The 15,971-nt window shown below is 37.9% G+C and overlaps 1 protein-coding gene and 1 non-coding gene across 8 annotated transcripts in view; both read left to right on the forward strand.

Annotated features, from left to right (window-relative positions):
* Cnot1 (CCR4-NOT transcription complex subunit 1) overlaps positions 1-15,971 on the forward strand; it is an 80,856-nt gene that overhangs the window by 28,717 nt on the left and 36,168 nt on the right. For all 7 annotated transcript variants that reach the window (XM_013354169.2, XM_005345549.3, XM_005345548.3 and 4 more), the window contains exons 8-17: positions 277-445; positions 1,702-1,828; positions 1,957-2,067; positions 7,558-7,728; positions 8,132-8,259; positions 9,714-9,954; positions 11,541-11,660; positions 12,410-12,532; positions 12,840-12,991; positions 15,047-15,197. In XM_013354169.2, the coding sequence (XP_013209623.1) occupies positions 277-445; positions 1,702-1,828; positions 1,957-2,067; positions 7,558-7,728; positions 8,132-8,259; positions 9,714-9,954; positions 11,541-11,660; positions 12,410-12,532; positions 12,840-12,991; positions 15,047-15,197 (1,493 nt within the window). The remainder of the gene's footprint in view (positions 1-276; positions 446-1,701; positions 1,829-1,956; positions 2,068-7,557; positions 7,729-8,131; positions 8,260-9,713; positions 9,955-11,540; positions 11,661-12,409; positions 12,533-12,839; positions 12,992-15,046; positions 15,198-15,971) is intronic.
* LOC113455976 lies at positions 15,469-15,602 on the forward strand. The gene has a single exon (XR_003376875.1). It is a non-coding gene; the product is annotated as a small nucleolar RNA SNORA50 (small nucleolar RNA).

Genomic DNA, 15,971 nt, shown 5'->3' on the forward strand with positions numbered 1-15,971 from the left:
TAGACCAGGCTGGTCTTGAACTCACAGAGATCCGCCTGCCTCTGCCTCCCGAGTGCTGGGATTAAAGGCGTGCGCCACCACCGCCCGGCTGGAACTAGCTCTTGTAGACCAGGCTAATCTTGAACTCACAGGCCTGCCTTTTCCCCAAGTGCTGGGATTAAAGGTGTGCGCCACTGTTGCCTGGCTGCTAGGCAACTCTTAATGTGCTGCACCTTTAGCCTCTAGGTTGTTGTCTTTTAGTTGTTTATAACAGTCTTACTCCATTTGTTTTTTCAGATTTTCCCCAAGAACGTTGTCCTGTGGTGCTTGCACCACTTTTATACCCTGAAAAACGGGACATTCTAATGGACAGGATCTTGCCTGACTCTGGAGGGGTAGCTAAAACCATGATGGAGAGCTCTCTGGCTGATTTCATGCAAGAAGTAGGCTATGGCTTTTGTGCAAGGTTCGTAGGAAGACATGACAAAATTGTAGTTGTTTTTAAGCATGATTATTGAAAAGAAGTACGCAAAATTGTTGCCATGTGCGTCAGGATTGTTGCTTCTTAATTTTAATCTTATACGCACTAGTCTGGTGTGTTGTTTTCAGCTATAAATATTCTAGGGCTTGAGCTTGTGACTTATCCCTACCAGTTCCTCTAGGAACCAGATTTTTAGTTCAGTCAGTGACATTTTAGCATATGCACTCAACTTTGCTGTTTTGAATTAAACTTCTAGAAGCAACGTGAAGAGGGTAGGATACATTTTCAAGGTTTAAATATTAATCAGATTCACCTTTGAGGGTGTGATTAGCTTGCTTTTGGTACTGGTAAGAGAGCTCAGCTGGTGTTGCTGAGCTTGATGGCCTGATTTCATTCTCTGGAAGGATTTGATGGAAGGACAGAACAGATTCCATCCAAGTTGTCCTCTGGTGTCTGAACAAATGACACACACGCACGCACGCATGCATGCACATGTATAATTTTACACAGTATATTGCTATTACAAGTGCTATTGTAAGTGGAAACTGCTCGCTCGTTTTCCGACAACCCAGACCTGAATAATCTCACAGAAATTATATTAATTACAAAACTGTTCTGCCAATGACTCGGGCATATTTCTTGCTAGCTCTTACATCTTGAATTAACCCGTTTTTATTAATCTGTGTATCGCCACAATGCTGTGGCTTACTGGGAAAGGGTCTGGTTAACGTATTTCCTTCTATAGCTACATGGCATCCCCTTGACTCTGCCTACTTTCTCTCTATATCTCGGTTTGGATTTCCCACCTGGCTTTGTTCTGCTAAGCCATTGGCCAAAACAGCTTCATTCATTATTCAATGATAATAAAACATATTCACTGCATACAGAGGGAATCCAACACCATTTTTTTTTTAATTTTTAAAATTTTTCTTTTAATTTTCAAGACAGTTTCCTCTGTGTATTGCTGGCAGTCCTGGAACTCATTCTAGACTAGACTAGCCTTGAATTCACAGATCACCCGCCTCTGCCTCCTGGTTCCTGGGATTAAAGGCGTGTGCCACTACTGCTCTACTAGGGATAACTTTTTTAAGCTAGTGATTTTTATGTTTCTAGTTGCATAAAAGTAACACAAAACATTAATTTAAGTATTTCATACCACAGCTCATTTATTTGTAGTACTTTTTAGTTTTGGTGTATGAGGTGGAAGTAAGCATTTTTTTTAAGTATTATTTTTGTTTCAGTATTGAAGAATGTCGCAATATAATCATGCAGTTTGGTGTTCGGGAGGTCACAGCTGCCCAGGTTGCCAGGGTTTTGGGAATGATGGCTCGAACTCATTCAGGATTAACAGACGGTATTCCATTACAGGTTTGTTGTCTTCAACTGTTATGCCAAAAGACTTAAAGTTCTGTCCTTTTCTGTTTTTTGACTGATGTCAACATAAGATGAAAACACCTGTTAGTTGGGTTTGCTTAATTGTACTTTTACTTTTACAGAGCATCTCTGCTCCTGGCAGTGGGATCTGGAGTGACGGAAAAGATAAAAGTGAAGGCGCACAGGCACACACATGGAATGTAGAGGTTTTGATTGACGTTCTTAAAGAACTGGTGAGTACATATGATCCGGGCTTTGTATTCCTATTAACATTATGTACTCAAGATTTTTGCTTTGTTTTATAAGTTTTGTGGCCAACTGAATAAGACCAGCAATGTTTTGTAATAGCTCCACTTATTAGTTCAAAACAGAATGAAGCATTCATGATAAATCAATACATTAAACAGTTCATAATGAAATTCAAGCCTCTGCCCCTCCATTAGGAATTGTCACTTACCCGTTTTGTGTACATGCATGTATGTGGGGGCCAGAGGGTGGCCTTGGATGCCTTCTTCCTCTGTCAGCTTTCATCTTACTTTTGAAAGAGTAGCTCACTGAATCTTTAGACCCTCTATTACTGTGTTGTGCCCACCCCCCACCCATCCTGTGTTTACTGATGCATGCTACCATGTCCAGTTTATTTGGAGGGGCTAGATATTGAACTCAGGGTTCTTGAGACTGGCACAAATAAATCATCTTTGTAGTTCCTATTTTACAGTTCTGTGCTAAAATGGTGAATTTGTTTTGATTTTTTTTTTCCCCAAGACAGGATTTCTCTGTGTAACAGCTCTGGCTGTCCTGGAACTTGATTTGTAGACTACGCTGGCCTCAAACTCACAGAGATCCACCTGCCTCTGCCTCCCAAATGCTGGGATTAAAGGCTTGCGCACCACTGCCTGGCAGAATGGTGAATTGTTAAGTGTATTCTTTGGTCAAGTTGCAAAGTAATAACTGAAGAGTTGTTGAGAAGGCAGGCCTGAATATTTTTTTTGGTATGTGCAGCTAAAATATCTTTATTACACATTGATCTTTATTTTCTGTTTATTCAGAAACAAATTGACCCTCCATATAAAGAAAACACCTGGATGAAATATGGAAGTGCTTAAGTAAAACATAAAGGCCAAGTTGGTTATTAAGAGGGATTTATGAAATTTATACACCCGGAGAATAGTAAATTCAAATGTAATATCTTGATAAATGTCAAAGAAAAAATATAAGAATTACAGGTCTGGAGAGAAGGCTCAGCAATTGTGTTTACTGCCTGCTCTTCCAGAGGATCCAGTTTCTGACTCCAGTTCCATGGTATCTGACTCCCTCACACAAACGCACATACAGGCAAAACAGCAATGCACATAAAATAAAAGTAACTTTAAAACTACTTAGTCTTGGAGTGGTGATGCATGCCTACAAAGGCAGGAATATTATTATACAGGTGGAAACCTACCTCATCTCCTTTGCAAATTCCAGGCAAGCCAGCCATGTCATTTTGACCGGATAGTAGTATTTTTTATAGTTTCTTACATGAAATTGGAAATGTGGCTCAATGGTAGAGTGCTTGTTTAGCATGTTGAATGCTCTGTTCAGTCTCACCACAGCAAGAAAAAAACAAACAAAATCCTCTATTTTGGTGCTGTGTAGCACAGGACGGCATTGAACTCAAATCCTCTACCTCCTGAGTGGTGGGACCAGAGATATGTACCACCAACCCTGGCAAGATATGAATAGACTTTTCAGGGCGTCCTTGAAATTGAGTCTAAGACCTCAATACATGTTAGACATTCTGCCCATGCTGCCCATGCTGTTATACCCAGCTCATAACTCTTAACAGTCTTCGAGGTGTTTATCCTAGTTCTCATTTTTAATTTTCATGTTTACAACTTGCTACTAAGACCTAGTTGCAGAGAATCCATGTGTTCTCTCAATACTTCATTATTAACAGAATTAATGGTTTTTTTTTTTATTTTCTAATAGCTTCAGGGATCAAAGCCAATGACTTGAGTTTTGCATGTTGATAGGTATATGGGTGTCTGTTTGGTAGCCAGGGTTTGTCTTCCTAAATGACTCTTCACGTGTGTGTGTGTGTGTGTGTGTGTGTGTGTGTGTGTGTGTGTGAGTGTGAGAGAGAGAGAGAGAGAGAGAGAGAGAGAGAGAGAGAGATATCAAAGGACAACCTGCTATTCTATGTTGCTTTTCATCTTGTCTAAAGGAGATTCTCAATTTTTTTGTGTTTTGCTATTACCTATTCCAGTCTGGTTAGCTCAGATTTCTAGGAATTCTTTTAACTATGCTTCTCCTTGCTGGAGCACTGGGATTACATTGTAACATCATTGGTTTTGGGGCTTCAAACTCGGGGCCCAAATGGTTTACCTCCTGAGCCATTTTCCTTGCCTTTCCTCATATTTTTTTGAGATGGTCTGTAGTTGTGCCTGGAGTTCATCAAGTTGGCTAGATTACTGGGTCGTTGTACTGTAGGGACTGTTTCCTCAACACTGAGATTACAGATGTGTTATGCTTTGTGTTGTTTCAGACAGGGTCCACCTGCCTCTGAAGTGCTGGGTTTAAAGTCATGCCTAGCTTTGTTCTTTTTCAAGCATGAGTTCTAGGCATAATTTGTAAGTGGAGGAAGACTTTTTGTGACCCCACTGCACAGTCCCAAATAGTCACACAGAAACTTAATTAATTACAGACTGTTTGGCCTATAGTTCAAGCTTATTACTAACTAGCTCTTATATTTAAATTAATCTGTGTATTGTCACTTGACTGGCTTTTACTGGTCTGCTGGCTTGTTTCTTGTGCAGCTACTTGAGTCTCTCTAGACTTCACCACTTCTCTGAGTCCTTTGATTGTTTTGCCTAACCCTGTCCTACCTAACTATTGGTCAAACAGCTTTTATTATTACCCAATGGGAACAATACATATTTACAGTGTGCAGAAGCATCCCATACTTAGAATTTTAATTTGCACTGAGATATCTTAGTCCAGTGATTTTTCAACCTTCCTAATGATTCTGTCCTTTAATACAGTTCCTCATGTTGTGGTGACTTCCAACTGTGAAACTGTCTTCATTGTTACTTCATAACTGTATTTTGTTGCTGTACCATAATGCAAATACCTGTTTACCAATGGTCTTAGGTGACCCCTGTGAAAGGGACGCTTGATCCCCTTTCCCTAAGGACTCACAACTCACTGGTTGAGAACCAGTGTTTTACTTCCTTTTTGGGTTTTATTACTTGTTTCTTACTTTCTTTGTTTTTGAGATAGTGTCTTATACAGTATTTTGTTGTTGCTTCTTTTTATTTTTTAAAACTTTTATTTTGCCCATAATGGCCTGAAATTTGAATTCCTCCTACCTGAGCCTTTGTTACATTTCTTAGAAGTACAGCTATGATGCTTAACAAGGAATATTCTGAGAACTCTTTTATTAGGTAATTTGTCACTGTGCAATCAGAATAGTATATACTAACACTAATCTAGTAGGAGTAGTCCACTACTGAACACTTGTCCTCTTACCTCAATTAATGTGTAGTATGTTACTGTCCTGAGTATGATAGCTGCGATACAATGAGCTGTATTTGTTTACCTAAACATAGTTAAATTGCAGTGTGAAAAAAAAGTATCCCTGTGGTATAGGTTAGTGATAGAGCACTTGTATAAGAGAAGCAAGGCGCCTGGTTGGATCATTAGCACTGCAAAGAAAAGGCAAAAAACAGTGGAGCTCAAGGGTCTGGGAATTTAACTGCAAAGGTCCAGGTTATAAGTGTACTATTTATTATTACAGTTTTGTTTTTGTTGTTTCCTTTTTAATGAAAAGACAGGGTTTTTCCATGTGTAGTGCTGGGTAGATTGGAACTTCCTATAAAGACCAGGCTGGTCCTATAATCCTATAAAGAACTTAGAGTGATGGCTTGCTTTTGCCTCCAGAGTGTTGGGATTATACCAATGAACACCAGCACACCTGGCTTACCTGGCTTGTTAAGACTTCTTAAAAAAAAAAAAAGATTTATTTATTAATTATATATACAGCATTTTCCCTACATATATGCTGCAGACCAGAAGAGGGCACCAGATCTCATTACAGATGGTTGTGAGCCACCATGTGGTTACTGGGAATTGAACTCAGGTGCTCTTAACCTCTGAGCCATCTCTCCAGCCCTTGTTAAGACTTCTTAAAGATGTGAATGGAGAGGACTCTTATTTCCTGGCTACCCAGACCTGAATAATCAATGACACAGAAACTATATTAATTACAACACTGTTTGGCTTTTTAGCTCAGACTTCTTATTAACTAACTCTTACATCTTAAATTAACCCATTTGTATTATTTTATATTTTATCATGAGGTTCGTGGTTTGTTACCTCTTGCTTATTGAGTGGCTTGGCTACATGGCCTCTGCCTCCTTTGGCAGCTACATGGCCTCTGCCTTCTTTCCTCCTCTATTCTGCTTGGATTTATTACCTGACTCCATTCTGCCCTGCGATAAGCCAGAGGAGTGTCTTTATTAACCAATGGTAATAAAACATTCACAGAATACAGAGGGGAAATCCCACATTATAAAGGCCATATATGGAGGCTGTTTTATTTTAAAAGAGAGCGGGAGAGATGGCTTAGAGGTTAAGAGCGCTTGTTGTTCTTTTGGAGGACCTGCATTTAGTTTTCAGCATTCACATGATGGCTCCCAACTGTCTGTAATTCCAGAGTATCTGATGCCCTCTTCTGACCTCGATGGGAACTGGACATACATATGTACATAAACAAAGTACATACACATACAGTCAAACAAAATACACAGACAATAAAAATCTTAAAACTTTTAAAAGAACTTTAATAGGATTGGTAAAATAATTCAGTGATAGAATACATGCCTAACATAAAGGAGGCCCTAGATTGAACCTCCAGCTCCACAAATAAATATATTTCAGTACATTATAGTGTTGACTTTATTAAGGGGTATTATTTTTGAGACGGTCTGGTCTCACTGTGTAGCACAGGCTGAGTAGAAACTCCTGATCTTCTTGGGTCAGTCTACTGAAGACTGAAATTGTTAACATGTGCTGCTGTACCCAGCTCTTTTTGTTTTGTTTTTCAAGACAGGGTTTCTTTGTAGCTTTGGAGCCTGTTCTGGAACTCGCTCTTGTATACCAGGCTGGCCTGGAACTCACAGAGATTTCACTTGCCTCTGTCTCCCGAGTGCTGGAATTAAAGGCGTGCGCCACCAATGCCCAGCTACCCAGGTCATTCTTAATATCTTGTTTATTTTTATTCATGTAGACTTGAAATAACACTGAATTTCAAATACATGCATAATGCAGTGGTATATACCTTCAAGAAGGGTATCCTTGAGAAATTGGCAGCCTTACAAGAAATGTGTCTGTGGTGTTTACTTCTTTTTCATTATATTTTAATTAAGATGCAGATAATGCATCATTAATGTTATACTGTTATTACCTAGGTTTTTTTCATGTCTATGCATCCAAACCTTATAAGGAAAGGGTTGTGGTTGTATACACCTTTAGTCCCAACACTTCAGGATGATTTCTCTTTAGTTCAAGGCCAGCCTGGAAAAAATTAAAACAAAATGAAAAAACCTTGTTAAGATGCTCGTTGAAGCTGCTAAAAATCTTTGGTATTCATGGATATGTTAAAAGAGTACCTAGATTTTCGGATTATTTTTGTCTTTGCCCATACTTGTTTTTTTAATTTTGAAATGTTTTCATCTTTTTAGAACCCAAGTTTGAATTTCAAGGAAGTAACTTATGAACTGGACCATCCTGGATTTCAAATTCGTGACAGCAAAGGACTTCATAATGTGGTTTATGGTATTCAGAGGGGCCTGGGCATGGAAGTGTTTCCAGTGGATTTCATATATAGGCCTTGGAAACATGCAGAAGGCCAGGTAAGAATGATGATTAGGTAGTGAAGAAATAATAATTACTTCTTTTATCAGGCCACTTTATCCATTGGTTGTAATAGTCTAGTTAATTTATTTTGGTTAGCTAAGGAAATTGTTGTTTGCCATCAGGTTATATTTCTATTTTCACAGTTTTGTAACTGATCAGAGTTTTTTGAGGTGCAGCAGTCAAGCTCTTCCAGTTTGAGTATGTTTATCATACTCATCTCATCACTTTCCATCTTCTGAGTTATCTTGTTTCTGAAGGGCAAGTGGTTCTTCGGTGTTTTTTTAATTTAACTTTAATTATCTAACAACCTTGAGATTAATTAGCCTTGTGTAAGTGGCTCATATTTTTGCAGCATTCCTAATTTTTTATGAAAATAAGGTCTTTGTCGTTTTGTTGCAGCTCTCCTTTATCCAGCATTCCCTCATAAACCCAGAGGTCTTCTGCTTTGCCGACTACCCCTGTCATACTGTTGCTACTGACATTTTGAAAGCACCACCAGAGGATGACAATCGAGAAATTGCCACATGGTAAATACTCCTGTACTCTAGAAATACAAAGCTCTTATTGAACAAGTAATATAATACTGTTAATATACTTAAAGCGAATTTTTATTATGTGTTCTGCCTGCATTCTATAGGAGGGCCTCAATCTCACTATAGATAGTTGTGAGTCACCCACCATGTGGGTATTGGGGATTGACCTCTGAAAGAGCAGCTAGTCCTCTTAAACCTTTGAGCCATCTCTCCAGCCTGGAAATTTTATTTTTAATGAGGTGATTTAATAAAGGTTTTTAAAAGAGAATGTTGGTGAATAAAAATTCTTCTTTATTACATTGTCCCTAATTAAATTTTTGTTTTTGTGAGGTCTGATAAATTTTCTATATTTAGGTCTAATTGGCCCAAAAAGTGTCTTTTTAGCATTTTGGGGACAGAATGCCAGCTGCAGTCTGTATAACTCATTTTAGGCCATTCCATATTATGTATGGCCTTAGCCTTTTCTTCAAGGACTAAATGTAGAGCTAGATCTTTAAAGATTTATTTATTTGTTTGTTTGTTTGTTTGTTTATTTATTTATTTATTTATTTATTTATTTATTTATTATGTACACAGTGTTCAGCCTTCATGTATCCAGAAGAGGGCACCAGCTCTCATTACTTATGGTTGTGAGCCACCATGTGGTTGCTGGGAATTGAACTCAGGACCTCCGGAAGAGCAGTCAGTGCTCTTAACCTCTGAGCCATCTCTCCAGCCCCTAGAGTTAGATTTTTAGATAAGATTAAAGCCAACTGTATTCTACTTAGTTTTATGCACTTTAACTATTATAAAATCACATTTGGGGGCTGGAGAGATGGCTCAGTGGATTAAGAGCACTAACTGTTACTTCCAGAGAACCTGGGTTCAATTCCCAGCCCCCACATGGCAGCTCACAACTGTCTGTAACTCCAGTTCCAGGGGATATGATACCTTCATACCAGTGCACATAAAATAAAGTTAAATTATTAAAAAAAAATCACATTTGCCTCTTCACCCCAGTCATAAAAATTTTGGTAATGAGGTTCTATTATGCAAATCAATCATGAATTGTTGATTTGCATTTCTTTCTTAATTAATCTGTAGCCATAGCCGCAGGTTCCCTTCCCTCCAGTGCACACAGTGTTCATGAAATGAAGGGCTTTAAAGCATTCTGCAAGTGCTTTCTTGCTTCTCTATAACCCCAGCAGCATGTGAACAGTTTTTAAAATCTATAGCAGTCTCATAAGAATATTCTCTAATACCATGGTATGGAAGGACTGTGATTTATGTAGTTTTATTCTATAGCTGATATCTAATTTGGAGTGAATTTGAAGGCTAGAGGTATGACTCGGTGGTAAAGTGCATATAAGGACATGATTTCAGTGCCTAGCGCCCAAGAAAAAAAGCATTTTTTTAAAAAAAATATTTTCATTGATCGCTGAGCATCTTTCTTCCTTCATTCTCGTTAGGAAAAGCTTGGATTTGATTGAGTCTCTGCTGAGGCTTGCAGAGGTTGGGCAGTATGAACAAGTGAAACAACTCTTCAGCTTCCCTATCAAACACTGTCCAGATATGCTGGTATTGGCCTTACTACAAATCAACACCTCCTGGCACACCTTACGCCATGAACTCATCTCTACTTTGATGCCAATTTTCCTTGGAAACCATCCTAACTCTGCCATTATTTTGCACTATGCATGGCATGGGCAGGTAAGACAACTAATTTGCTTATCAGGTCTCCATTGCATTTTTTGACATCCTTTAAAACCTCGGTGTTTCAAGTCTGGAGTGATGATTTAGCAGATAAAGAGTGCTGCTCTTGCAGAGGCAGGTCCCAGCATCCACATGGCTGTTCACAACCATTTGTGACCATGACTCCAGTTCTAGGGAAGCCAAAAGCCTTTCTCTGACCTGATGCCACCAGGCATGCAGGCAAAATTCATACATTAATAAATCTAAAGATCACATGAGAATAACAAATCTCTGTGTTCCGTTAGAAAGATTTATTGTCATCAAGCTGGTTTTATCTTTTAGGATCCTATTGTCAGTTTTATAAAAATACCAGAGAGCAAGGATATTAGATTTTCAAATTCAGCATCAATAAAACTTGCTACTTGCTGTGACACATTTCAGCCTTGACAAAGAGCTTACATACTTACTATGAAAACAAAAGCTCCTGATGTTGCTGTCAACAATAGATTAGAAAAGTCACAAATGAGTCTTTGTTTTTTTGGTTTTTTTTTTTTTTTTTTTTTGATTTGTTTTGTTTGAATCAAGACTTAAATGTGTCACAGGCAGTTCAACTGGAAATCACTATGTAACAAGATGATAACTTTCAATTTAGGATCCCTGGCTTCTGTGGTAGTAGAAATTAAACCCAGGACTTTGATTGTGTGTGCTAAGGAAGCACTTTAGCAGATTAGCTATATTCTTCACCCCAAAGATAGCTTTAGTGGTATTATTTTTATCTGTCTGTTTTTGGTGTGGTTGTGGTATGTGTGTGTTTTTGTCAGTACATGCATTCAGAGAGTTAGATTCTCCTATCTACTTTGTTTTTCTCTCCCTTCAACCTAGAGCTCTGCTGGTAGCCAGCAAGCTTCCTGTTTCCACTTTACATTGCAGGGTTATAGACATGCAAGTCCTGGGATCCGAACTTATGTGCTCATGCTTACAAAACAAGCACTTTTACCTATTTCTCTATCCCTTAACCCCAAAATTTATAGACTATACTTGCCAAGTAAATCTCTCCTTATGCCCTCCTTACACACACACTCACACCCACACACCTCACACACAGATACACATACACACACACGCTTCTCTGCCTGGCTTGGGACTCTTGAGTGCTAGGATTTCATGCATGTGCTATTAATGCCAAGCGAGGCTGCCTCTAACATTTTGTTTTGTGTTTAGTTTTTTGGTGCAGGGTCTCTTGATGCCTCAAATACACTAAGCTCAGAGTAATCATGAACTTTTGACTTCATATACTGCATGCTGAGATTATAGGCACACTCCAGTGCACTTGGCTTATTGGGTCTTATATTTCATACTTGAAAATGAGTAAGCAGACTTACATGCTCATAGAAAAACAGAATTTGTATGAGTTATTGACCAGGTTTCGGAAGGTGTAAAGAATGTTACTGTAATTACATAGTGCTTAAGCCTAAGCTGAACCTCTGTAGTGATATTTTTAAAGTAGAACATGGAAAATTAGCTAGACATTTGTAATAATCCTTATCAAATGGCAGGCAGGGTTGCCATTTAACTTTACCCTCTTTTTTTTTTTTTTTTTAAAGGGACAGTCTCCATCAATTCGCCAACTTATAATGCATGCAATGGCAGAATGGTACATGAGAGGGGAACAATATGATCAGGCCAAATTATCTCGAATACTTGACGTGGCCCAGGACTTGAAGGTGACTTCAGAGGAATACAACAGCAATTGTTTACTAATGATTAATATGTTTTAATATAATGTACACGTGTTAGGAATATTGTACATGTAACTAGCTTATTTGAATTAAGATTTAGAATTTTGCTTTGTACATTGAAAGGTAACAAAAAGAATAGTTTTAGATAAGCACAGTGTTTATTTTTGGTTGGTGTGACTCAGATAAAGGCTGGTTTGTTTGATTGATTGCCTTCGTGGTGTTCAGAATTGACTTATCAGGGATTAGAAAGGTAGGCAAAGTACCATAAAGCTGTGTAACCAGTCTTGCAAGACTGTTTTAAAGCAAGTGATGATTGAGCTTCAGTCATGAGTCATCATCGGTGAGTTAAAATTTTGTAGAAAGCAGAATTGTTTCAATTCTAACAAATTTGTTAGAATCTTCTGCTAGTCATCTTTCATCATGTGTTATAAAAAGTGTTGTAATTGGTGTTTAGGTTATGTTAAACTTGCATGTAGATGATAAAAAATGGGAAAGGGTCATTATTTACCCTCTTACTTTGCTTTTGATATTGTTAATTGAAAAAGAACCAAGTAGTGGTCATGAGTTGACCTTTAAAAAGGGGCCTTGATTCTAAATAGAGTACATCCTTCCAAAAAAAAAAAACCTGAAGAAAATAGATGGTTTTTTTTAGTAGATTTGTGTATTAAAAACAGGAAGTAGAAAATAGTACAAAGAAATGGTTATTACTTGACTATGTAAATGTTCTGCTTTAGGCCTTGTCAATGCTGCTAAATGGCACTCCATTTGCCTTTGTTATTGACCTTGCTGCACTTGCTTCACGTCGTGAATACCTCAAACTTGACAAGTGGCTAACAGATAAAATAAGAGAACATGGGGTAAGCAGTAAGCAGGAATTGCTCATTCTTTAAAAATTTGGTGGCTAAAATGTCTAAAGAAATAGTTTTTTCAAAAAAAAAAAAAAAGGAAAATGAAAAGATGTTTAACACAGGACCTGGTGCATGCTAGGCCATTGCTTTACCTCTGAGCCACATCCCTATCCCAAGAAGGCCCCTTTTAAGATACATCTAAAATCTTATTTTACTGTCATTTATTGTAGATTTTAGTTACATTGTTTAGTTCTTCAGTTTGAAAGTATTTAAGCTAAATGTAAAATACACCGAAGCATTTTCTTCTTTTTTTTAGGAGCCTTTTATTCAGGCATGCATGACTTTTTTAAAAAGAAGGTGCCCTTCTATTTTGGGTGGACTTGCCCCAGAGAAAGATCAACCGAAAAGTGCTCAACTTCCTGCTGAAACTCTAGCAACAATGTTGGCTTGTCTACAGGCTTGTGCAGGGTAAGAATATAGTTGGAAATGACTATTATGCCAGGCTTGGGGTGGTACATGCCCATAATTTCAACAGTCAGGAATAAAAGGAAAAGGAAATCTGTTGATTTTTAGTCTCAAGTTGCTACAGAATTAACAGTATGTCTTAGCAACACTGCTGAACGAAAATATGATTTCTTAGCTTGTCTTCTCAAAAAAGTTTTTTTTTTTGATGGATTCTTAATTCTGTCTTGAAATACCTATATGACTCCTTATTGCTATGCCATACTGTCTTAAACCATCCTTTTAGTAAATGTTGAAATTGAGTAATTAAGATCCTTCCAATTTTCTTTTTGAATTTTTTTGAATTTCTGTGTATTGCAGATTGCAAGGGAGCTCTGGGTTCACAGTGAGTGTGTTTCATCTTCAGCTCATAATCAGGCCTTGTAGACCTCTTAAAACAAATGATATAAGATTTTGTAGAAAGTAGTTTCATAGGTAAATTGCCATCCTAATAAAATTCAGACTTCTATGAACTCGGATGTCTATGATTTTTGGTTCTTTGACTATTTTGTTCTATAGTATTTTCAGTATACAAAACTTGTCTTTTTGGCTAATTATAACAATTTTATTAAAAGTTTGTCTTGTGTGTGTACATCTATCTCATTTGTGTAAGTGCACCTGTGTGCAAAGGGGTGAAGGTCAGAGGACAATTTTATGGAGTCAGTCTTTTCCTTCCACCGTGTAGGTTTCGTGGATCAAACTAAGCCATCGAGCTTGACTTGGCAGCAGGTGCCATCTCACTTAGCCCCCATGTTAAATTTATTGCTGGGTATTTTATGAAAGAGTGTGTTATCTATAAGTACAAATATAGGCGACTTTCTGAATTTTTATTTTTTTTATTTTTTGAGATAGGGTTTCTTTATGTAGCTCTGCTGTTCTAGAGCTCACTGTACAGACCATGCTGGCTTCAAACTTACAGGATATCCGTCTTTCTCTGTCTCCTGCCACCACTAGCTGACTTGACTTTCTGATTTTCTAATCTGGATATTTTTTATTTCCTACTCTTGTCTTATGTAATGGTAATGGAGCATTGCCTTGTTCTGATTTTGGGCAAAGTGTTAAGTGCTTTACCATGCTGACACCTGTGGGTTTTCATAGGTTTCCTTTTTCAGGTTGAATTCCCTGGCTTTTTTTTTTTTTTGTCTCTTTTCTTTTTCTTCTCTTTTTGTCATTTGAGATAAGTCTCACTATGTTGTACAGACTGGCCTTGAACTCATTCACAAGGTTGGCCTTTAACCACTAAAGTAACCTTCTTTGCCTCAGCCTCCTAAGTCTGGGGATTACAGTTGTTAGCCCAGCTTCCAGTTCTGTTTTGACTGGGGTGGTTATTCTGAAAGGGTTTTGTCAAAGTAATTTGTGCTATTTACTAAGACTATCATGTGATTTTTCTTTTTTTAATTTTTTAATTCTTTTGGTATGTGCGCTTATGTTAGTAAGATTTTGGAGGTCAGACCTTGTATCTTATTACTATTAACTCTCACATGATAATTCTTTGTGTGTGTGTGTGTGTGTGTGTGTGTATTCAGTAAGCTGTTGAGTTAGTTCACTAGTATTTAACTGAGAAATTTTATGTCGGTTGTTTTTTTTTTGTAGTTGTTGCTGTATTTGTCTAGAACTGTTGAGTTCATTGAATTGATAAGTGCTTCCTAAGTTACCTGAGCACTGCTATTTATTACTGCTGTCGTTTTAAAGAAACAAGCTGGGCTAGTCCTAAACTCCCAGATTTAAGCAGTATTTCTGTTTGAGCATCCTGATGGCTGAGATTATTGGCATGTGCCACTTTGTGTGCTGCTCCCATTCTCTAATTCTACTAGTAAAACATATCTTTGTTCAAGTACAGTTTTTACCAAAAGTTTTAAAGATAACTCAGGGTTCAGAAAATTCTGTTGGTAAATAGCAGAATCAAGGGGTGAGGTACAATTATAGCCATTGTTCCAGAACATCTTATTTGATGATCAGATTGATATCTTTAGGTATTCTGGGAAACGGCAAGCATCTATTACATTTTTCTTCTCCTTGTAGGAGTGTTTCTCAGGAGTTATCAGAGACCATCCTCACCATGGTAGCCAATTGCAGTAATGTAATGAATAAGGCCAGACAGCCACCACCTGGAGTTATGTCAAAAGGTCGCCCTCCTAGTGCTAGCAGCTTAGATGCCATTTCTCCTGTTCAGGTAACTAAATGTTAATGTTCTTGTCTTTATTTGTTCATAGATTCAGAATAGACCACAAATTTCTGCATCTTCAATAGCAACTTGAGTTTATTATACTTCAGATAGCTGCATGTGTAGCGTATTTTAAAGGCGGTCCTTCCATAGGCATTATAACTGAGAGTAGCCTTTAATAATCAAATAGAACATAACTGAGAGGAAAGATAGAAAACCATTTATTTAGGTAAATGAAGAGGGTTTCTTTTTAAAATTAGAATTACACTCTTGAGAAAGTAAGCACTGCCTTTGAATCTGATGTGTCTTGTTTGTAGCTTCACGGGCCAAGAACAGTACTAGAGCATTACGACTTGTTATAACTGGGCTCTTCAGCTCTCAACTGAACTGCTCTTTTAAAAACAAGGTACATTTAAGTTACTCCCTGACATCGTCCACCCCATTCTCTTTGGGAGCAACATATTCCACTTCTGTTTCAGATTCTCTTGAGTGACAGATTGGGGTTTGAGGAAGGAAAGGCACTTAGTGACTCTTCAGTGTCAACTTTAGAGAGAGATTTGCTTGTCATTTCCCTTACTTATGAACGTGTGAAGTGGTGCCACAACTAAGATATTTGGAGTATAGTTACTAGATGTTTTTAAAAACAATCTCTGAATCATACATCTTGTTTTGTTGCTTCTTTTAAAAATCAGAGCCGGGCGGTGGTGGCGCACGCCTTTAATCCCAGCACTCGGGAGGCAGAGGCAGGCGGATCTCTGTGAGTTCGAGACCAGCCTGGTCTAC

Source organism: Microtus ochrogaster, chromosome 4 (genome assembly GCF_000317375.1).
Source record: "Microtus ochrogaster isolate Prairie Vole_2 chromosome 4, MicOch1.0, whole genome shotgun sequence".
Lineage (NCBI taxonomy): Eukaryota > Metazoa > Chordata > Mammalia > Rodentia > Cricetidae > Microtus > Microtus ochrogaster.